General features: G+C 38.3%; 1 protein-coding gene across 1 annotated transcript in view; it reads left to right on the top strand.

Moving 5' to 3' along the window:
- DYNC2H1 (dynein cytoplasmic 2 heavy chain 1) overlaps positions 1-24,039 on the top strand; it is a 339,893-nt gene that overhangs the window by 7,474 nt on the left and 308,380 nt on the right. Inside the window, 14 exon segments of the mRNA XM_025465708.3 lie at positions 615-847; positions 3,048-3,182; positions 3,284-3,397; positions 3,507-3,618; positions 3,940-4,064; positions 5,194-5,369; positions 6,840-7,035; positions 12,698-12,793; positions 15,919-16,071; positions 16,676-16,774; positions 17,804-17,943; positions 18,023-18,251; positions 19,683-19,721; positions 19,723-19,811. Of these exon segments, the coding sequence (XP_025321493.3) occupies positions 615-847; positions 3,048-3,182; positions 3,284-3,397; positions 3,507-3,618; positions 3,940-4,064; positions 5,194-5,369; positions 6,840-7,035; positions 12,698-12,793; positions 15,919-16,071; positions 16,676-16,774; positions 17,804-17,943; positions 18,023-18,251; positions 19,683-19,721; positions 19,723-19,811 (1,936 nt within the window).

Genomic DNA, 24,039 nt, shown 5'->3' with positions numbered 1-24,039 from the left:
ATTTATGATAGAGAGAGAGAGAGGGGCAGAGGCACAGGGAGAGGGAGAAACAGGCTCCATGCCGGGAGCCTGATGCGGAACTCGATCCCGGGACTCCGGGATTGCGCCCTGGGCCAAAGGCAGGCGCTAAACCACTGAGCCACCCAGAGATCCCTATTTGTTAGTATTTAAATTGCATATACTTTTTGACCTAGAAAATACCATTCTTTTTATTATTCTCAGGAAATATTTGACAAGTACATAAGGTATATGTGTATTTATTTCAGCATCAGTTGTAGGGGTAGGAAACATAGCAGTTGAGAATGGGTTACATAATGCTACATCTATACACTAGGCACTGCAGCCTTTTGAAAAAAATTGTACATACTTCTACACTTGAAAGATGCACATGATATATTGAAAGATCCAAAAATACAGAGGAATGTGTGTGTGCATGTGTGTTTTGAAAAATATTTGTTTTTGCATCTAAGGATGTGCATATGGTATTTTATAGATCCTTAGTGTGCTAATTTATACATTAAGTTTTGTCATAGCATGTATTCTATAATTAGTAAAAATTTTTTTTCATTAAAAAATTAATTTTTCATTACAAATTTTGCTTTCTGTTTTATTAGGTGGTTCATTTGGAAGATTTGTACAGAAAAAGTTGGGAACTTTGAATTTTTGGGGAGATCCTTATTATCTCGTGAAAGACAACCTGAAAGCTGGTATTTCAATTTGTGAACAGTGGGTGATTGTCTGTAATCACCTCACAGGTCAGGTGTGGCAGCGCTATGTTCCTCATCCATGGAAAAATGAGAAATACGTCCCCGAAACACTTGAGAAACTTGGCAAACGCCTTGAAGAGGTACCATTTGATCATTTGGGTCTTTGACGTGAAGTGTGAAGTAGGTCCTCACTTGTTTGTGAACATATTTTATGGTTAGTAAGCAGTGCACCCCTGAGAGATTGTTTTTGGGAGAGAAAAAGAATTAAAGTTCATGTGAGATAATTTAGGGCAGTCATGTGACGTACCCAGTGGGGAACAAGTAAGTACTGGTTCCCCCCTGCTTGCTTTCTCTTTGGCGTGTGGCTATTCACCCTGGAAGTTGTGAACTTCTGTTTTGTTCTTGTGAAAAAGATAAGCAGCCCACCTGTCCAGGTATGGACCCTCTCTGACATTTTCTTGGCTATCTTGAAATTGTTATGAAGCGGGGACAGCTTTTAGGGAGTACTCAGTGGAGATATTTGGAAGAGCTGTTTGATTTATGTAGGTTACACGTTTCAGGATAGAACTTAAATTTTTAGCTTTGAGGGACAGGCAAAATGAGGATTGCAATGATTACAAAGATGACTTTGACACTTTGTGCTTATAGTTCTTTGGGGTTTTTTTTAAAACCTTTTTCATTAAAAAAATTTTTAAAACCCTCACTGAAGTGAAACAGTATAACAAACATCAGTGTATCTGTCACTCGATTACAGCAGCCATTGGCATGACTCACTTCTGGTTCTGTCTTCGTCTCCCCTGCCTTCCCTCTTCTGGGAGTAGTTTTAAAGCCAAGCCAAGAAATTATATACTTATACCCTTAAAGCTTAACCACAGAACCACTGTCACACTCAACACCGACAGTACTTTGATAGTGTCATCCTGTATGGTGTAAGGTGTTCTAGAGTTGGTCTGCTCGAATTGCGTGCTTCCTGGGTGCTCTGTAATTCCTGTGCGTTACTGCTGGGGGCTGGCCTGTTGGTTTCCTGCGGCCAGTGCATTCACTGCTCTCTGCTCTCTCTCTGATGCTTGTTCTTCGGCGTGGTCTTAGTGATTTATCAGCCATTGATGATGGTGGGAATTGGGACTTAGTGATATTCCGGTTCTGTTTTTCTCTTTGCATTTCTTCGTGATTATGGAAGAACTTCTTGTCATCCGTGTCTTAGCTACCCTGAAATAACGTTTGTACAGGAATGGCAGCACACATCATTCCTGTTTCCTTTTATTTATTACTTTTTAGAACAACGAACAATCAGTTAGTGTCTTAGTAAGTTCCCTAGGCAGTTAATGGAATGTTTTTTGCTAGTATCATTACAAAGTTATGAGTTTTTATATTTAATGAGTTTCAATCTATTGTAGTTGTTACTGTCATCAGACTGTTCGTCTTTGAGCAGTGAGTGGCCATGTACGTTGGCTCTTGGGTTAGTTTTGTATGCATCCGGTATTTCTTCGATAACTTCCTTACTTTTAACCCCCCCCGCCCAAAGGTACCAGTCCATCTTGGACATTTTCCTAGAATTAGTCCTTTCTCTCAAGAGCCTGGTTTTTCCAGTGGAAAATGGCATTTAGCAACAATAATCTGGTTGGGGAAAGTGCTAAATGTCATTTACTATTAATGTTTTTAAGCCTTCTCAGTAGACAGGTTGTTATATTGGTATTTTTGTTCTCTGAGAGAAAAATCAGTAGTTGATACTCCTCTTTCTAACTCAAATAGAAGTTCATAGTGTTTTTTAAGGTTTTTGATTACCTTTTAATTGTTGTTGGAAGTATTATTTAATTATTTGAATGTGTGAATGCCACACATTTATTTAAACTGTATAAAATTTTTTTAAAAGTAGGCTGTACACTCAGCATGGGGCTTGAACTCACGACCCTGAGATGCCACTGTTGGTGGAAGTTTTAAATACAAAATCCAATAATTTGTTTTCCACCTGTTTGTAAATTATACATAATAGAGTGTAACATTTCATTGTTAGAAGTGCCGTTTAACACAGAATGAAAATCAAGGGTTTTTATTATATTGAGGACTCTAAAATGTTACTTGGATGAATGTTAAACATAGCTTAACCATGTTTAGATTTTGTGTATTTTCACCAGGTTTGAGCACATTAATTTATCAATGTGATGATGTGATACTATCTTTGAATGCCACTTTGACTATTGATGAATAGTAATTCTCAATATGACAGTTTGTTGCATTCATTTCAGAGAAGTAGTTTAAAGAAACTCTTGAGATTCTAGGCCTATTTTTGAAGATTTATCACTTTAAATAAATTTGTTGTTCTAATATTCTATGTTTTAGGTCTTGGCTGTTAGAACAATTCATGAGAAGCTTCTTTATTTTTTACCTGCCAGTGAAGAGAAAATCATATGCTTGACTCGAGTATTTGAACCTTTTACTGGCCTGAATCCTGTGCAGTATAATCCGTATACCGAGGTCGGATACATGTTTTTGCCTATATAATTTCCTGTTTGTGTTGTTCTCAAAGACAGATATTGAAAATGTTAAAAGTCTAATAATATTGTTAATTTGTTTAGCCTTTATGGAAAGCTGCAGTGTCTCAATATGAAAAAATTATTGCACCTGCAGAGCAAAAAATAGCAGCAAAATTGAAAAATTATATTTCAGAAATTCAAGATAGTCCACAGCAGGTAAAATATTGAAATATTTTACTTTTAATATATCCCTTAAGCTATTTTTGGAAATATTTATTTACCAAGTTGATCGACTTAGGATGAACATGTACTTATTTTATGTTAGCTTCTTCAAGCATTTCTGAAATACAAAGAGTTGGTGAAGCGTCCAACTATAAGTAAAGAATTGATGTTAGAAAGAGAAGCTTTACTGGCAAGACTTGTGGACTCCGTTAAAGGTAAAAGTTTATTGGATATTATAGTGTTTGCTTGAGAAAATATTTTGTAGGTTCTTTTTCTTGTATACCAGTTGGAATTAAGCCTATTTTATATATGCTGACGATTAATGTAATATTTTTGTTATAAATTACAGATTTTTAAAATTAACTAGTTATTTTTTTCCCTGTCTCATTTGATGCATGGTAAGGTCCCTAAGAGTAAAGGACCAAGTCTTAAGATTTTTCTAAATATAACCTTTCACTTAGTACTTGGTGCATGGAAGGCACTTAGGAAATCTTTGCTGAATATGTGTAATAATTTATTTGTTTTAAATTTTACAGATTTTCGGTTAGACTTTGAGAATCGATGCCGAGGAGTTCCTGGTGAAGCATCTGGGCCGCTTTCTGGCAAAAACCTTTCGGAAGTTGTTAATAATATAGTTTGGGTTCACCAGTTGGAACTGAAGGTATCAGGTTTAAGAGATGTTGAAGATGTTAATTGTAAAATGTGCTAAGTTAATATGGAAGGCATTCTAGAGCCTCTAGTGAAAACATGAAAAAAATTCCCTGTTTTCCTTGGCATATCTAATTTTCATGTGAAATGTAGAATTCTGAAAAAATGTACAGAGGAGGCTTGAGGGTTCAAGTGGTCTGCTCATCTTCTATGTAGAAATCACTAGCACATCATTTATCATTCAGATGCAGTCAGTCATTCTAGGTAAAGGGCCTTTTGAAAAAATATCTAAGAGGATATCATCTTATACGTGTTTTCAAAGGATTTTTTTTAATCCTTTGAGATTATCATTGCAAAACCTTGGTAGTTGCAAAGCCTATCTGCAAGTATATGTATGTAGGTAACTCTAGGTTGAAAGGAAATTAAAGGAAAGGTGAAATATAATTATGACATTGCCTAGGGTAGTATTAGCAATTTATGGATTTAACAGCTATTATTTTAATATTTTGGTATTCTCAAACTTGATCTAAGATTCTTGTGTACTCACTAGTTAACATGTGGTACAGTGTCTTCCATTGGCTTATGTAATGGATATTAATTGGTTATGGTTTGTGATTAAGAGCAAGCAGACAGTATTATCAAGGCTAGTATGTTTGAGAGTTATTCAAGGTTGTATTTTTGTTCTGTTATCTGGAATATTCTACCCAATCTTGTCATCTTTCCAAAGTGCTCTCATGTTCTTTGTACAGTTGTGGAAGAGAGGCATTTCTTCCCTCTAATTGCCATTCAGATTGGCAGATACTGTGTGAGCTCCTCACCAGAGCACTTAGCCAATGACCACATAATTGCTGAACGTGTAGAGGAGTGTTGCTGAGTACGTAGGGGGTCTCATCTGAATTTTCCCCATGTTACCCTTCTGATTATGCCTTATATGTGTTACCTCTGTTTTGCTCTTCTGAGGTGGTACAAGTCAGAAGCAAAATAGGGGCTGATCTTACATTCACAGGGACATCTCCTCTTCTGCTGTTTATAGTTGAATGGGAAAGTAATTTCTGAATTGCAGGTTGGAGAAGGTGGTTCATTTCATACTAATTTTGTAATAATATTTTCTTGCAATATTTTTGTTAATTTGTCTTTTTAAGGTGGATGATACTCTCAAGATTGCTGAGGCTCTTCTATTTGACTTGTCTGGATTTCGGTCTTTCCATCGAAGTGCTGAAGATCTGTTAGACCAGTTTAAACTGTATGAACAAGAACAATTTGATGACTGGTCCAGGGATATTCAGTCTGGTTTGTCTGATTCCAGGTCTGGTTTGTGGTAAGTATCGATACACTAAACAGTGAGGTCGGTGCAAGAATCTTGTTTCTTATGTTAATAATCTAAGTGGCAAGATGGAATTAATTTTCTCTGTTCTCTCCTTTCTCCAAACTTGCTGTTGCTCCTTACAACATTTTTTGTTAGTTTTTGATTAACTTTTAAGTCATTAAAGTTGGAGCTTTGAAGATAATTAGTTGATTATCCCCCCCATGCCCCCCGTTGCTTCTCGTGTGTTTCTCAGGTCTGCAGATTTTCATTTTAAAATTCAGCTTTCCTCTCCCATATGTTTTGCTACTGGTATTCATATGTGTTTTTCTACCTTTTTATGTATGCCATTTAACTCTTTCCCTTCCTACCATGAACCTAAAATATGACAGGTGCTCCAGGCCAAAAAAAGAGTTCTGTAGTCGGCTGATTTTGGAAAATGTTCACACTTTTACCACTGCAGCTCTGGTGGAATTCCACTATGTATGATAGCATGCTGGGGGACTGAGGCCTCTGAAAAGAATCCTGTTCAACTTTATTCAACCCACTGTATCCTATTTGGCAATGAAATCTTCTGACTCCTGCTTTTTTTCTGGGCTAAACCCTTATTGCTCCATAGAATTGGTGTGTTTTAAAATATATTTCAGGATATGCTGGTATGTAGAAAGTACTTTTGAAGATTAGTTTCAAATTAAGGCAAAAAAATCACCATTCGAAATTTTTGATAGGCTTTATGTTATAGGAAAGTTGGGGTTAAATCATTATTCTAAGCCACTTTAAAGTATCTACTTTTTATTAGGCTTTCTTATATGCATTGTTAGGTGGGTAAAATAAATTTGTTCTTTGCTTTTCAGTAGCTTACTTTCTAAGACCCAAGTTTCTTAATTGTGAAAGTGATCTGAAGGAATAAGTATTATGTAAAACTGATCCTGAAAGAGAAGTCATGAAAATATAGTAGTTTTTGAGTAATTTGGCTCAATATTTTCACGATCATCCTGACTCGAGTGCCCTGATTTAAAAATTGCTATTGTAGCATTTACAGGAGACACTAAGGACAGTCCTTCGCTAAACAAAGAGTAGAGGGAATGAAACATTTGAATATCTCTACTCCTCCCATTTTGATGTTCTTTATCATCAATCCTTTAACAAAAGTATCAAAGAACCAAGTTGACAGACTCAATATATAAGAGTACCCTTTTGAAAAAGAATATCAAGCCTTTTCTCTCTGTGGTATGATGCCAGTTTTGAGTCTTAGCTGAAGACTAAGAGATTGATTTTGTTATCAGAAATGACTTGGTTGGAATATTAATGTAATGATAGATTTTTGGATATTGTAGTTTATTACCAAGATCTAAATTGTGAGGTACTATATGAAGAAAAGATTGCTTGAAAACTATAATTACAGAAAAGTTGTAAAAATTATTGCATTTTTCATCTGTTCAAAGAGTGAGAATGTGAATATTAAAAAGTAATTTTATTTTGTAGTATCGAGGCTAATAGTCGAATTATGGAATTGGATCCTAATGATGGATCATTAAAAGTACATTATTCAGATCGCTTGGTGATTCTTCTGAGAGAAGTTCGTCAGCTTTCTGCACTTGGCTTTGTTATTCCTGCCAAAATACAGCAAGTTGCAAACATTGCACAGAAATTCTGCAAGCAAGCAATTATTCTTAAACAAGTATGACATTATATTTTTGAATATATGACTATCCTGAGTTTATTACATTAGAATATTTTAAGGGCTTTGTTTTCTAAATTTGATTTTTTTGTGGGGAGGCTAATGGAATAGCATCAGTATGTCTTTGGAAATTATGGTTTGCTAAATGACTACATTACAAAATTTACTTTGCAAACCTTTAGAGGAATTCATTAATTTGTGGTATTTATTATTCATTCTAAAAGCATTTGGAAAGATAGAATGTTATTTCTTTTTTTTCCCTTTTTCTTTCATATTACATGCATGGATCTTAAAGGAGCTTCTAATCAAAGGGTCCTCTGTCCTTTGCTTGTCTTCGAGAGTCAGATTCTTAGAGAGTTAGCAGGCTGATGGGCTGGTTGTTAGCTTTGGTCATTTCCTAGGTCTTCTGGCTCAGCACTTTGCCATCACATCGTTTTCCTGTTTAGAACCAACTCTTATGGCCACATTGTCTATCTCCTTAGCACAGAAACCAGGCCTAATCATACTGTAGCTAACCTGACAGACTGTGGCCCCCACTACCTATACCCTGAATTCTGAATGTACCTCCATGCACTGGTATCTCTTCCCTTATTTTTATTTATTTATTTTTTTTGGGGGGGGGTTATTTATTTATTCATGAGAGACAGAGAAAAGCAGAGACATAGGCAGCTGGAGAAGCAGGCTCCCTGTGGGGAGTCTAATATGGAATTTGATCCCTGGACCCCAGGATCATGCCCTGAGCCAGCAGATACTCAACCACTGAGCCACCCAGTCACCCTTCTGTTCCCTCTTATTAGAAAACTCTAAGTCATCCTTTGATTCCCCACTCATAAGTCCCTGTCTTTATTGTGTCTTTCTTTATTGTGTCTTTCTTTCTGTGTTGTTTACTCCCCATTCTGTATGCAATGTGCAAATTAGTTTTGAACACTTTTATGGAGTATTGGATATTTTTTGTCTTTTCTCCCACTTAATAGATCTTAGTGGGGCAGGAATAGTTTCTGAGAGGCACATACTTGGACTCTCCTTGATTCCTTCAGCAGGAATCTCTTGAGCACCTACAGTGCCATGCACAGCATAGTGAAGAAATAAACATGAAGATACTGTCATCTTTTGGCATGCGGTTCTCAGCCTCAGTGCTGTAGACATTTTGGACCAGTTTTTTTTGTTTGTTTTTGATTTTTGTTTTTTAGAAGTTCATTATAACACCCAGTGCTCATCCCCATCAAGTGCTGCCCTCAGTGCCCATCGCCAAGTTACCCCTACCCCCCGCCCACCTCCCCTTCTGCAACCCTTTGTTCCCAGAGCTAGGAGTCTCTCATGCTTTGTCTCCCTTTCTAATTTTTCCCACTCAGTTCCTTTATAATCCCTTTCACTATTTCTTATATTCCCTGTATGAGTGAAACCATATGATGATTGTCCTTCTCCAATTGATTTACTTCACTCAGCATAATACCCTCCAGTTCCATCCACATCGAAGCAAATGGTGAGTATTCATCCTTTCTGATGGTTGAGTAATATTCCATTATATATATAGACCACATCTTCTTTATCCATTCATCTTTCGATGGACACCGAGGCTCCTTCCACAGTTTGGCCAATGTGGACATTGCTGCTATAAACATTGAGGTGCAGGTGTCTTGGCTTTTCACTGCATCCGTATCTTTGGGGTAAATCCCCAACAGTGCAATTGCTGGGTCATAGGGCAGATCTATTTTTAACTCTTTGAGGAACCTCCACACAGTTTTCCAGAGTGGCTGTACCATTTCACATTCCCACCAACAGTGCAAGAGGGTTCCCCTTTCTCCACATCCTCTCCAACATTTGTGGTTTCCTGTCTTGTTAATTTTCACCATTTTCCTGGTGTGAGGTGGTATCTCATTGTGGTTTTGATTTGTATTTCCCTGATGGCAAGTGATGTGGAGCATTTTCTCATGTGCTTGTTGACCATGTCTGTGTCGTCTTTGGTGAAATGTCTGTTCATGTCTTTTGCCCACTTCATGATTGGATTGTTTGTTTCTTTGCTGTTGAGGTTTAATGAGTTCTTTATAGATCTTGGATACTAGCCCTTTATCTGATAGGTCATTTGCAACTATCTTCTCCCATCCTGTAGGTTGTCTTTTAGTTTTGTGGACTGTTTCTTTTGCTGTGCAGAAGCTTTTTATCCCGATTAAGTCCCAGTAGTTCATTTTGCTTTTATTTCTTTTGCCTTCATAGATGTATCTTGCAAGAAGTTGCTGTGGCTGAGTTCAAAAAGGGTGTTGCCTGTGTTCTCCTCTAGGATTTTGATGGATTTTTGTTTCGCATTTATTTATTTATTTATTTATTTTTTATTTTTTATTTTTTTTATTTTTATTTATTTATTTATTTTTTGTCTCGCATTTAGATCTTTCATCCATTTTGAGTATATCTTTGTGTATGGTGTAAGAGAATGGTCTAGTTTCATTCTTTTGCACGTGGGGGTCCAATTTTCCCAGCATCATTTATTGAAGAGACTGTTCTTTTTCTAGTGGATATTCTTTCCTGCTTTGTCAAATATTAGTTGACCATAGAGTTGAGGGCCCATTTCTGGGTTCTTTATCCTGTTCCATTTATCAAGGTGTCTATTTTTGTGCCAGGACCATACTGTCTTGATGATCACAGCTTTGTAACCCAGCTTGAAATCTGGCATTTGATGCTCTTGGCATTGGTTTTCTTTTTCAACATTTCCTGGCTATTCAGGGTCTTTTCTGATTCAACAAAGATCTTAAGATTATTTGTTCCAACTCTGTGGAGAAGGAACAGATGTTTTTGGTGAGGAATGTCCTGTGGATTGTGGATGTTTAGCAGTACCGCTGGCAAGTTGCACCTGTCTAGTTCTCCCATCCAAGTACTAACCAGGCCCGACCCTGCTTAGCTTCCGAGATCAGACAAGATCGGGCGCGTTCAGGGTGGTATGGCCGTAGACGCACCTGTCTAGTTCTGACAATCAAGTGTCTCCAGACGTCAAATGTCCCCTTGGGTGCAAATAACTGTGGTTGAGAATCCTTGGTCTAGTGGGACAGAGCAAACTAAACACTGAGTTCTCATTAAATATCAAGGCCTCTGGTAGATATTTATGAAATTACATAAATAGGTTACTTTGTTATTTCACTTCACCCTCCATTTCTCACTGATCTAATTGGGGATCAGATTTGTAACATAGTTTTTCTGGTGCCATACAGCTAATAAGTTATGAAGCTGGGATTTGATTCCAAATCTGACTCCAGAGACCATGTTTATTCCATTACAGTTTATGTATTGGTGACATATATTTGAAAACTTGACAAAATATTTAATATGAGTATTTAATTGGAGACTTTTGGAACGTCATGTGAAAGCATAGGGGTGGGAGTTTTCAGTTATTTCTTGGTGAGGCAGCATTGATAAATCTTTACAGAGGAATGCTGTTTGGTATGAGTCTGGAAGAGTATACATATGTTTTCTCAGGACCACAAAGGGTAGGGTGGGGTGAGCATTTCATAAAGAGGGGCTGCATCTTCGAAAACAAAGAGGCTTGCTCACTTTTGTGTCTTGTGTATTTAGTATAACACAATAGGAGCTCAAATGATGAACGGATGGTCATAGAGTATTTGCATATCTCCAGGGAAATATATTTATGTACACCTTTACTTATGAGCAGGTATGTAACTGGAGTAGGGAGTGTGAAGCAGGAGTTGATTAGATCATAGCACGGCCAGATTGCTGTAATAATAATATGTATTCTAGTTTTCTTGATTAGGCTTTATCTTGGACTGTTGTGGTGCAGAATAAGTACAATATTCTCCACCAAATAAAGCATATTTTTATACATACTAGTGGAAAGAAGTGAACGCTCTATAAAATTGGGAATTTATTTTCTTTGAGAGAGAGAGAGGGAGGGTAAGGGCAGAGAGAGAGGGGGAGAGAGAATTTTAGGCAGGCTCCACACCCAGCATGTGAGCCTGACACAGGGCTTGATCTCACAATCCTGAGACAATGACTTGATGTGAAATCAAGAATTGGACACTAAACTGAATGAGATACCCAGGCACCCCAGTTAGGAAATATTTTTTTAAGCACAAATTTTGGGCCAAGAATTTTGTGAGGTGCTGGGGATACAAAAATGAAAAAATAGTCTTTATAAATTCCTAAGACTCACACCATGGTGTCCACTTGATCTGCTTCCCTGAAATTTTCCTTTTCCCCCAACAGAATTGACAGTGTCCTTTTTTGCTCATTATTCTACCTTGTAGGTATCTTTGTTTTTGTTTTTGTTTAATTTCAAGTCAATTAGCCAACAGATAGTACATCATTGGTTTCAGATGTAGAATTTAGTGATTCATCAGTTGCATGTAACACTCAGTGTTCATCCCATCACCCAGTTACCCTGTCCCTCCACCTCTTCCCCTCCAGCAACCCTCAGTTTGTTCCCAGGTATCTCTGTTACTTTGATTCAGTGATTAATTTTAATAATATTGAGTGCCTTCTATTTGCTAGACACTATTCCTGAAGCTGTCATTCTTATTTGGGAGATAGAGAGCAAACACATAGGTAGGTAGTTTTAGGAAGTGATAAGGACTTTGAAGAAAAAGAAAACCAAAAAAAAGATTGTGACAAAGCCTGCTGCTCTATACAGAGTGGTCAGGGTTGGCCTGGGTGAAAGGTAAAATTTGAGAAGAGGTTTGACACAGTGACAAAAGAACCATGCAGGATTCTGGAGAAAGACTGCTGTCTGCAGAGCAAACAGATTTCATGCCGTGTTCCTAAGGGAAGAGAAGCAGCAAGGAGGCCAGCATGGCTGCAGTGCACTGAGGGTTTGTGGCTGGGCTAAAGGCCAATTTATGTAAAATGTTTGTGCTGGGGTAGGGCCATGGGTCTTGGATTTGGATTTTATTTTTGAGTATATTGGGGAGCCTTTGGAAGGTTTTAGGTAAGAGTTTTGGGATTTTAGATTTTTTTCTCAAATGTACTGCGAAGTCATTTGAAAGTCCTTGAGTAGGCACAGGTGTATGGTATGATTTATGTTTAAGGAATAAGGACCACTCTGGCTTCTTTGAATACTTTGAAGAGATGATAGGAAGCCATGACTGGAAACAGGCCATTTAGGGGACTGGTCTTGTCAAGAGATGAGGTGCTTGGACGGGTGTGGGATGGGTGGAGGTGGGCGAGATGGCTGGATTTAATATAGGTTTAAAAGTATAGTCAGTAGATGCCATTGATGTGAGATGTGAGAGAAAAGTTATGGACAACTCAAAGATTTTTTTGGTCTGAGAAATGGGTTAAATACATGTTCTGTACTGAAGAAGGAAAGAGCAGGTTTGGAGAGTTGCAAGAATGAAGAAGAGTTCAGTGTTTAGCATTTAACATGCTTTTACTGGTTTCCTCTATTTCTCTTGAGACTGTGAACTTCTTGATTGTAGGGACTGTGTTTTATGATCTTTGTTTAATCAGCCCCTAGGGCATGACTTGGCAGATTATAGGAACTCAACATGTAATTGTTGATTGCATATACTAATACATGCATAAATGCTCTATTAGAGATGAAAACTATTTTTTTTGTTAAATCTTAGCATGAGAAGGGTTATTTCCATTCAAATAATTAAAAATTAAAACAAATGAAAAATTGTTATTATTGATTATTGCTAATTATACTTTTACTTTGTAGGTGGCACATTTTTATAATTCTATTGATCAGCAAATGATTCAAAGCCAGAGACCAATGATGCTACAATCTGCATTAGCGTTTGAACAGATAATTAAGGTAAATGGACTTTTTATGTTATAATTAGATACCCTGCCACTTACCATTGATCTAAAGTTTTGTTTTGTTCCCCAATGACTTCCTTTACTCTTAACAAGTAACATTTTCCCATCTGTAGATTTAAATAGTTAGAGTGTTTCACACAGAGTTTGATCAGTTGATTTAGTATCTATAGTATATGGTTGGTATGCTATTTACTAACTCACTGAGGTGTGAGGTCTTGATATACCAGAGTCTTAAGTGCTTTTTCATCATCTGATTTTATAATTTAGTGTTTGTTTTTTATCTGTGCTTGTTTCAATACACACACATATGGCATTAGAAAAACCTACAATACTTTTTAAACTGTTACTGTGTGACTGGTGGGTTTTGAAATCTACAGTGTTAGTCTGAACAGACATAAAATATTTAAAAAGGAAGTAGAAGAGGAATTTGTCCTTTTCTTATTTTATTTGGAAGTGGATTGCTAGTTGTGATTTTCCTCAAGACCACCAGGTTTGGGATGCCTGGGTCGCTCAGTGGTTGAGCGCCTGCTTTCGGCCCAAGGCATGATCCTGGAGTTCTGGAGTTCTGGGATCGAGTCCCGCGTCGGGCTCCCTGCATGGAGCCTGCTTCTCCCTCTGCCTGTGTCTCTGCCTCTCTCTCTGTCTCTCTGTATCTCTCATGAATAAATAAATTAAAAAAATCTTAAAAAAAAAAAAAGACCCCCAGGTTCTCTGATTTTCTGGGAGGACTGATAGGACTCTGGGTATAGTTTACTCACAGCTGATTGATATATGATTTGTAACAGCAAGAGGCTTCAGAGCAGAGTTAGCACAGGGCATGAGAGTGAGGTCCCAGGGAAAGCAGGTGTGAGCTTTCAGGAGTCCTTCCAGTGGAGTTCCACAGGGCATCCTTCACTCCCCCAGCAGAAGCTGTCTTACGTGTGAAGTGTTGTCTCCCCAGGAAGACCATCGGGGGCCTTGGTGCTCAGACACTCACCGGGGGTTAGTCATGTAGGTGTCTTGTGCCTGCTCTGTACTAAAATTCCAGGTTCCCAGGAGGATATCAGGTGTTCAGCATAAGCCATGTTGTTTGGGTACAGTGAACCAGTCTTAAAGGTGAGGGTGATGGGAAGCCACCATGCTGCAGGTGTTCAGGTGTCAGGTAAGGGTCCTTCTTTGGATCGGGCCTTTTGAGGGATAGCATGCAGACCGGTTCCACTAACTGTTCTGCACGCTAGTTCTCAGACTTCAAATTTATTAGAAGTCAGATAATTCCTATTATAAACTTTTTTATTGCCAAAACTCAATATGAATTTATAATGGAAAATTTAAAGAATTCTGGTAAACAAAAAGGAAAAAAAGTTTTAAAATTGTACCACCAAGGGATGGCCATTCTTAATAGTGGGTGAATATCCTGTAAGCTTTTTTTTCTGGGGTATTTGCAAATATACTTCTGAAAATGGGATAATATTTTATTATTTTTCACCTTATAATATTTAATTGTATACCTTTAAACTCTTTTTCTCTAATAAATCTATTCAAAGTAACCTCTCGATTTTTCCATGAGAAATCGAGTTGTGAGAAGTAAATAATCTGTTTAGCATGTGTTAAATGAGACAGAAGAGTAGATAAGGAACCAAGATGGAAGGAGAAGGAATAGGGAGGCTCTTTCTAATCTCCTGGCTGCTAACTGGAGTAGAGATCACGGATTCCAGTTTAACTGATTTTATAATCTCAGGGAATACAGCAGTAACTGGTGCATGGTAATGACAAGGTCATTGCTTTTTAAGCTATCCCACAGGATTCTGTTGGAGGTATTATCCTCGCTTCACTCATTTTCGGCTGTTGATTGAGGCTCTCCATATTCTAGGCCTTGTTGCTGGCCCTACATCTGCTGAGAGCTGACTGCTGTAGCCCCCTTCTCACTCCATTTCTGTGTACTTGCTCTGAGGATGTAGACTCCTCTGTACTCACATGGGACTCTAGTTTTTGCTTCAATCACTGCATCTGATTTAAAAAATTCTTGAGAAGGATTGTTTACTTTCCTCACCCCAGTGTTTTTGCAATTCTTACCCAGAGGACTGCCTGTAGCTGTGCTTTCAGATCAGGTTTGCTGCAGATACATTCTCCCTCCTTTTCTTTGTCTGAGAGTTGTCCTTCCCCCTCTCTCCTGGAGGATATTTCCGGCAGGTACACAATCTATGGTTCACAGGTTTTTTTTTTTTTGCACTTGAGGGATGGGGTTCTGCTTGCTTCTGGCTGTCGCGGCCTCAGCTGAGAACCTGCCCTTTGAGTGTCTTGTCCTCTGTGTGTAGGGTGATGTTTCTGACAGGATGAATGCCCTGTGGGGCCAGAGGAGAGGCTGGCTGGGCCTTGCAGGTAGCAGCACACTGATGAGAACAGAGCATTGCCAATGAGCAGAGAGGCAGGTCAGGGCCCACTCTTACACCTCAGCTCTGTGCTGAGCCTACCAGTGTGGCTCAGGGGGGAGGCACCATCCAACTCCTCCATTGCTGCAAAGCAGGGGTGCAGGCTCAGCTGGTCTTTCGTTACCCTGGCAGGGGACGTGGAGCACTGCCTGCTTTTGACAAGTGCTGGACAGAAGCTCAGCTGTCTGGTACAACACAGACTGCAGAGCGCTGTTTTTCCCCTCGGTGTTGGCAAGAATAGGGTGGGTATTGCTAAAAAGATTGGCTTTTGTTAGGCTGCTGTTTTCCTCGCCTGGTCATTAGCTAGAGGGAACAGGCTTCTTCTGGAGGTTTGTCTGTGTGTGTGTGCACGTGTGTGTGTGTGTGCGCGTGTGTGTTTTCCTGAAGGGGGCTACAGGGTGGAGGCTTCCAGATGTGAGGGCGATGTTAGGGAAGCCTGCCAGCCTCTGCTCAGTCTGCCTTTTTGCTTCTCTCTTCCTTCCTTCTGAGTGTGCTATGTCATCAGATGGTTTTGCTCTCAGAGGGAGAACTTGGAAGGGATGGGGCTATCCAGTTTGCAAGACTGCCTTACCATTTGTAAAATGGAAAAATTACTATATGCTTTTTTATTGCAGATGAGTGTTAGGGGTAATTGGACTTAAGATTTTGAATGTGGAACCTTTAGGAAAAGACAGATGCATTTAAATGTTAAACGATGTTTGTTATACCTTAGAATTCGAAAGCAGGAAGTGGGGGAAAGTCACAAATTACTTGGGATAATCCTAAAGAATTAGAAGGCTACATCCAAAAACTCCAAAATGCTGCTCAACGACTTGCCACTGAAAATAGGAAACTGAGGAAATGGCACACTATATTTTGTGAGAAGGTACGTTTTATTTATAAAGTTGGATAAGCTATGACTAGTATTACTTAAGTCGTAATTGGGATATATAAATACTTCTTATTTGGAAGTCAGTTATCTACCAGACTTAAAGTTGCAGAAGTAGAGCAGACTTGACACTTGCCTTCGCCTTCGTCTGTTGTCAACCACTTGTGTTTCCATAGTACGCTTGTCAAAACTAGGGAATCGATGGCTTTGAATTTTCCAGCTTTTCTGCTGCTCTCCATTTCCTTCTCCATGATCCTGCCCAGGATCCTGCCTTGCATGAAGTTTTGGAGGCTCTGCAGGCACGTCCTCCTCAGGCTTTCCTTCTGTTTCACCACTTTGTTATAGATAGTTGTTTGTAGAAGTCTCTCGCTATGGGTGTACGTGGTGTTTTCTCATTATTAGAGGGAGGTGATACAGTTTGGACAGAGATGCCTCGGCACTGCCGTTCTGCCTTTGCCACGGCCTTATTCAGGAATTCATGTGTCTTCTAGGTTGAGTTAATATCATCACTTGGTTACAGTGGAGTCTTTCAGGTTTTTCCACTGAAAAGTTAGTTTTTTCTGGGGCTCCTTTGAGACTATCATACTTTAATTTTTAACAGGTGGTAGTTCTTATGAATATTGATCTGCTGAGGCAGCAACAGCGCTGGAAAGATGGATTACAAGAATTGAGAACTGGCTTAGCCAGTGTAGAAGCACAGGTAAAGTATGTCCACTTGGGGTCTACACTTTGAGTATGACCTTTGCAGAAGGTGAATATACAAATTGATGGAAAGTTCGTGAAGGTAAATCTTTAATAAATTCCTAATAAATTTAGAATTTTACTGAATTACATAGACCACACATTGGCAATGCTGTTACATTTAAAAGTATAAAAACAAAAAAAAGTATAAAAACGAGTTTCCATACATCTTAAGGAATGCCAGATTTCTCAGTTCAGACTTGGTAGTTGCTGCGAGTTGGTGCTTAAATTTTATCATTCCTTAGTTTTCTTGTAGGTGATTGTGATATCTGTAGAACACAAAGCTGAGCTTAGGCAGAAGCCTATTAATTGAAATAACTCCATATGTTTTCCCCATTTTGGGGTGAAATTTCAGTTCTATACATATTTTGATATGTATATGAAAGTGGCTACCACAGAGCCTGCTACATGGGTGCTGGTGGGGTCTCAGTGGAATGTGAGCTACCTATTATGTACATGCACTTGTCAGATCTTGAAGAAAAAAATAAAAAATGTTAGAAACAATGTATTTCTGGTTATATGGAAAAATAGAATGTGTAAACTCTCCGGAGCATACTCCTATTTTAAGTATATTATTTTTAAAAAAATGTGCAGTAGAGTATCTCTAGAGTGAAAAGGGGAGAGAAGAGCTCTTTACTTGATGGAATTTTGGAAAGAGGATTAATAAGTTCATGAAATAAACCAGTTTCTGTTAGTTTTTCCTTTTTTTTAGCATCATAAAGTCCATATGTAAAATCTATTTGACATTAACTCGATCTCTTAAATTATGCTGATCTTTCAGAGTACTATTTATAAGCATGAAAATGAGAGAATTTCGTATATGACTCCATATGAATTGTATAAGTAGCAACTAAGGAATTTCATGTTTTAAGATGTTTAAAATGAGGATTTTTTTTGCATATGATTTTATGTGATATAAGAGCTTGAAATGAAAACTCTATTGTACTACCTAGATTTTTAAATACAAACTGTGAATAAAACCTATCAGGGCTTCCAGGCCAGCGAGATGCATGCATGGAAACAGCACTGGAATCATCAGCTGTACAAAGCTCTGGAGCACCAGTACCAGATGGGTTTGGAAGCACTCAATGAGAACCTGCCGGAAATAAACATAGACTTAATGTACAAGTAAGGTTTTTTAGACCCATTTTAATTCTCAGTCTATATTTTTCTAATTCATATTTTGAAGTTATTTATTTGTTTTCAGACAAGGACGATTACAATTCAGGCCTCCTTTTGAAGAAATCCGGGCTAAATATTATAGAGAAATGAAGAGGTTCATCGGCATTCCTAATCAGTTTAAGGGAGTGGGTGAGGCAGGAGAGGAGTCTATTTTTTCTGTTATGATTGATAGAAATGCAAGTGGATTTTTGACTATTTTCAGCAAAGCTGAAGATCTGTTCAGGAGATTATCAGCTGTTTTACATCAACATAAGGTATGGAACATGTAATTTCTTTCTTTTTTTTTTTTTTAATAATAAGTTTATTTTTTATTGGTGTTCAATTTGCCAACATACAGAATAACACCCAGTGCTCATCCCATCAAGTGCCCCCCTCAGTGCCCATCACCCATTCACCCCCAACCCCCACCCTCCTCCCCTTCTACCACCCCTAGTTCGTTTCCCAGAGTTAGGAGTCTTTATATTCTGTCTCCCTTTCTGATATTTCCCACACATTTCTTCTCCCTTCCCTTATATTCCCTTTCACTATTATTTATATTCCCCAAATGAATGAGAACATATAATGTTTGTCCTTCTCCGATTAACTCATTTCACTCAGCATAATACCCTCCAGTTCCATCCACGTTGAAGCAAATGGTGGGTATTTGTCGTTTCTAATGGCTGAGGAATATTCCATTGTATACATAAACCACATCTTCTTTATCCATTCATCTTTCGATGGACACCGAGGCTCCTTCCACAGTTTGGCTATTGTGGTCATTGCTGCTATAAACATCAGGGTGCAGGTGTCCCGGTATTTCATTGCATCTGTATCTTTGGGGTAGGGAACATGTAATTTCATGTTATTCTAATATTTCATCTGATTGAATTAGTATGAAATGTATGATCTGCAGTTTATCTTATGTCATAACATAAAAATATAGCAAGGTGGAGTCAGAGTTGAGGATTCTTATACAGCCTACATTTATACTGCAAATGAGAAAAAAGTTATACTAAGATACCTGTCTTTGACTATTTGAAAATTGAGAAACTCTTGTTGCATCAACATGGAATATGACAGGGTCCTGTTGTGTCAATTTTAATTCCTCTCACAAAAATATATCCTTTTTCTTCATGCTTTGGATCAAGAGCAATCCATGGAGTAAAGAAATTTCATTAAGATGATGTAACTTTTTACTTTTGTTTGAGTGAATCCTACCACCCTCCAAAGATAAATCCCAGTTGCATTCTTTGCTTAATGCTCATTTATGATGCTCCTGAGACGGATGACTGAGTATTCAATCGGTTCTGAACTGCCTCTGTGATGCTGCTTCTGCATCACAGAAATAATCTACTACACTGTATTTTTGGTTTCTAGAGTGGGTTGGATATGGATACTTTCAGATTTGTAGCGTTGGCTTTGCCAAGGTGATTCTGTGTATACATCAAATTCGAGAAGAGAATCTTAAAGGTTTTTGTGATCTAACAAAAAGTGTTACGATCTCTGTATTTTAATATGTTAAATAGTTTTCTTCCCTATTCATCCTTTAGGCTCTACAGTAATAGCTATATTTGCATACTTATGTTGAAATTCATTTGAATACCTTACATTTGTCCCTTTTTATCAGTGTTAAGTTAGACCCTAAGCTTTTACATGTTAATATGTTAGTATTGTTTCTTTAATAATGTTTTTCATTCTTTAAATAGGAGTGGATTGTAATTGGGCAAGTTGATATGGAAGCTCTAGCTGGAAAAACATCTTTCTACTGTACATGATTGGGAGAAAAATTTTAAAGCACTGAAAATAAAAGGGAAAGAAGTAGAACGACTTCCAAGGTATGGGAAGGTGTTATTTTTTTTCTTTTATTACATGCATTACTATTTTTTTTTGGTATATATATATATTTTTTTTTAATAAATTTTTATTGGTGTTCAATTTACTAACATACAGAGTAACACCCAGTGCGGTATATATTTTTTTTTTATTGGAGTTCGATTTGCCAACATATAGCATAACACCCAGTGCTGGTCAAGTGCCCCCCTCAGTGCCTGTCACCCAGTTACCCCAACCCCCCGCCCACCTCTATTTCTACCCCCCCTTGTTTGTTTTCCAGAGTTAGGTGTTTCTCATGTTCTGTCGCCCTCTTTGATATTTTCCACTCATTTTCTCTCCTTTCCCCTTTATTCCCTTTCACTATTTTTTTATATTCTCTAAATGAGTGAGACCATATAATATTTGTCCTTCTCCGATGGATTTACTTCACTCAACATAATACCCTTCAGTTCCATCCACGTCGAAGCAAATGGTGGGTATTTGTCATTTCTAATGGCTGAGTAATATTCCATTGTATACATAGACCACATCTTCTTTATCCATTCATCTTTCGATGGACACCAAGGCTCCTTCCACAGTTCAGCCAACGTGGACATTGGTGCTATAAACATTGGGGTGCAGGTGTCCCGGTGTTACACTGCATCTGTATCTTTGGGGTAAATCCCCGGCAGTGCAATTGCTGGGTCATAGGGCAGATCCATTTTTAAATCTTTGAGGAACTTCCATAGTTTTCCAGAGTGGCTGCACCATTTCACATTCCCACCAACAGTGCAAGAGGGTTCCCCTTTCTCCACATCCTCTCCCACATTTTTGTTTCCTCTCTTGTTAATTTTCCCCATTCTCACTGGTGTGAGGTGGCATCTCATTGTGGTTTTGATTTGTATTTCCCTGATGGCAAGGGATGCAGAGCATTTTCTCATGTGCTTGTTGGCCATGTCTATGTCATCTTGGTGAAATGTCTGTTCATATCTTTTACCCACTTCATGATTGAATTGTTTGTTTCTTTGCTGTTGAGTTTAATAAGTTTTATATAGGGCAGCCTGGGTGGCTCAGCGGTTTAGTGCCTGCTTTTGGCCCAGGGTGTGATCCTGAAGACCCGGGATCAAGTCCCAGGTCGGGCTCCCTGCCTGGAGTCGGCCTCTCCCTCTGCCTGTTTCTCTGCCTCTCTCTCTCTCTCTCTGTGTCTCTCGTAAATAGATAAATAAAATCTTAAAAAAAAAATTCTTTATAGATCCTGGATACTAGCCCTTTATCTGATATGTCATTTGCAAATGTCTTCTCCCATTCTGTAGATTGTCTTTTAGTTTTGTTGACTGTTTCTTTTGCTGGGCAGAAGGTTTTTATCTTGATGAAGTCCCAATAGTTCATTTTTGCTTTTGTTTCCCTTGCCTTCATAGATGCAAGAAGTTTCTATGGCCAAGTTCAAAAAGGGTGTTGCCTGTGTTCTCCTCTAGGATTTTGATGGAATCTAGTCTCACATTTAGATCTTTCATCCATTTTGAGTGTACATTTGTGTATGGTGTAAGAGAATGGTCTAGTTTCATTCTTCATGTGGCTGTCCAGTTTTCCTAGCACCATTTATTGAAGAGACTGTCCTTTATCCAGTGGATAGTGTTTCCTGCTTTGTCGAATATTAGTTGACCATAGAGTTGAGGGCCCATTTCTGGGTTCTCTATTCTGTTCCATTGATCTATGTGTTTCTGTGCCAGTACCACACTGTCTTGATGATTGCAGCTTTGTAGAACAGCTTGAAATCCGGCATTGTGATGCCCCCGGCTCTGGTTTTCTTTTTCAGTATTCCCCTGGCTATTCGGGGTCTTTTCTGCTTCCACACAAATCTTAAGATTACTTGTTCCAACTCTCTGAAGAAAGTCCATGGTATTTTGATAGGGATTGCGTTAAACGTGTAAATTGCCCTGGGTAGCATTGACATTTTCACACTATTAATTCTGCTAATCCATGAGCATGGAATATTTTTCCATCTCTTTGTGTCTTCCTCAATTTCTTTCAGAAGTGTTCTGTAGTTTTTAGGGTATAGATCCTCCTTTACCTGTTTGGTTAGGTTATTCCTAGGTATCTTTGCTTTTGGGTGCAATTGTAAATGGGATTGACTCCTTAATTTCTCTTTCTTCAGTCTCATTGTTAGTTGTATAGAACTACCACTGGTTTCTGGGCATTGGTTTTGTATCCTGCCACTCTGCCGAATTGCTGTATGAGTTCTAGCAATCTTGGGGTGGAGTCCTTGGGGTTTTCTATATACAGTATCATGTCATCTGCAAAGAGAGAGAGTTCGACTTCTTCTTTGCCAATTTGAATGCCTTTTATTTATTTTTGTTGCCTGGTTGCTGAGGCTAGGACTTCTAGTACTATGTTGAATAGCAGTGGTAAGAGTAGACACCCGTGTCTTGTTCCTGATCTTAAGGGAAAGGCTCCCAGTGTTTCGCCATTGAGAATTATATTTGCTGTGGGCTTTTCGTAGATGGCTTTTAAGATGCTGTGGAATGTTGCCTCTATCCCTATACTCTGAAGAGTTTTGATCAGGAATGGATGCTGTATTTTGTCAAATGCTTTCTCTGCATCTGTTGAGAGGATCATATGGTTGTTTTTTCTCTTGTTGATATATCTATCACGTTGATTGCTTTATGAGTGTTGAACCAGCCTTGCATCCCAGGGATAAATCCGACTTGGTCATGGCGAATAATCTTCTTAATGTACTATTGGATCCTATTGCTAGTATCTTGTTGAGAATTTTTGCATCTGTGTTCCTCAGGGATATTGGTCTATAATTATCCTTTTTGGTGGGGTCTTTGTCTGGTTTTGGAATTAAGGTGATGCTGGCCTCAGAGAACGAGTTTGGAAGTATTCCATCCTTTTCTATCTTTCAGGACAGATTTAGTAGAATAGGTATTGTTTCTTCTTTAAACATTTGATAGAATTCACCTGGGAAGCCCTCTGGCCCTGCACCTCTGTGTCTTGGGAGGTTTTGATGACTGCTTCCTTTCCTCCCTGGTTATTGGCCTGTTCAGGTTTTCTGTTTCTTCCTGTTCCAGTTTTGGTAGTTTGTGCTTTTCCAGAAATGCGTCCATTTCTTCTAGATTGCCTAATTTATTCGTGTATAGTTGCTCATAATATGTTTTTAAAATCGTTTGTATTTCCTTTGTATTGGTTGTGATCTCCCCTTTTTCATTCGTGATTTTATTAGTCTTTTTTTTTTTTTTTTTAAATAAGGCTGGCTAATGGTTTATCTATCTTCTTAATTCTTTTAAAGGTCCAGCTCCTGGTTTTGTTGATCTGTTCCACAGTTCTTCTGGTCTCTATTTCATGGAGTTCTGCTGGAATCTTTATTAACTCTCTTCTTCTGCTTGGTGTAGGTTTTATTTGCTGTTCTTTCTCCGGTTCTTTTAGGTGCAAGGTTAGCTTGTGTATTCGAGTTTTTTTTCCAGATTTGTGAGGAATGCTTGTATTGTGATGTATTTCCCTTTCAGAACTGCTTTTGCTGTATGCCAAAGATTTTGAACAGTTGTATCTTCATTCTCCTCATTTTCCATGAATCTTTTAAATCTTTTAAATTCTTCTCTAAATTCCTGGTTGACCCGTTCACCTTTTAGCAGGATGCTCTTTAACCTCCACATGTTTGAGTTTCTTCCAAATTTCTTCTTGTGATTGAGTTCAAGTTTCAAAGCATTATAGTCTGAAAATATGCAGGGGACAATCCCAATCTTTTGGTATCAGTTGAGATCTGATTTGTGACCCAGTATGTGGTCTATTCTGGAGGAAGTTCCATGTGTACTTGAGAAGAATGTGTATTCAGTTCCATTTGGATCTAAAGTTCTGTAAATATCTGTGAAATCCGTTTGGCCCAGTGTATTGTTTAAAGCTTGTTTCTTTGGAGATGTTGTGCTTAGAGTATCTGTCATTTGCAGATAGCGTCGTGTTGAGGCCCCCCAGTATAAGTGTATTATTATCTAAGTATGTCTTTACTTTGGTTATTAATTGATTGATATACTTGTCAGCTCCCACATTAGGGGCATTAATATTCATCTCTTATACAGTCTTTGGGATAAACTTTAATTTATCGGATATGAGGATTGCTAGCCCTGCTTTCTTTTGAGGGTAATTTGAATGGTAAATGGCCCACAACCTTTCATTTTCAGACTGTAGGTGTCCTTAGGTCTAAAATGAGTCTCTTGTAGACAGCAAATAGATGGGTCTGGCTTTTTTATCCAATCT

Source organism: Canis lupus, chromosome 5 (genome assembly GCF_003254725.2).
Source record: "Canis lupus dingo isolate Sandy chromosome 5, ASM325472v2, whole genome shotgun sequence".
Taxonomy (NCBI): Eukaryota; Metazoa; Chordata; class Mammalia; order Carnivora; family Canidae; genus Canis; species Canis lupus.
Note: the sequence above shows the minus strand (reverse complement) of the source record. Positions and strands in the feature narration are given on the sequence as shown.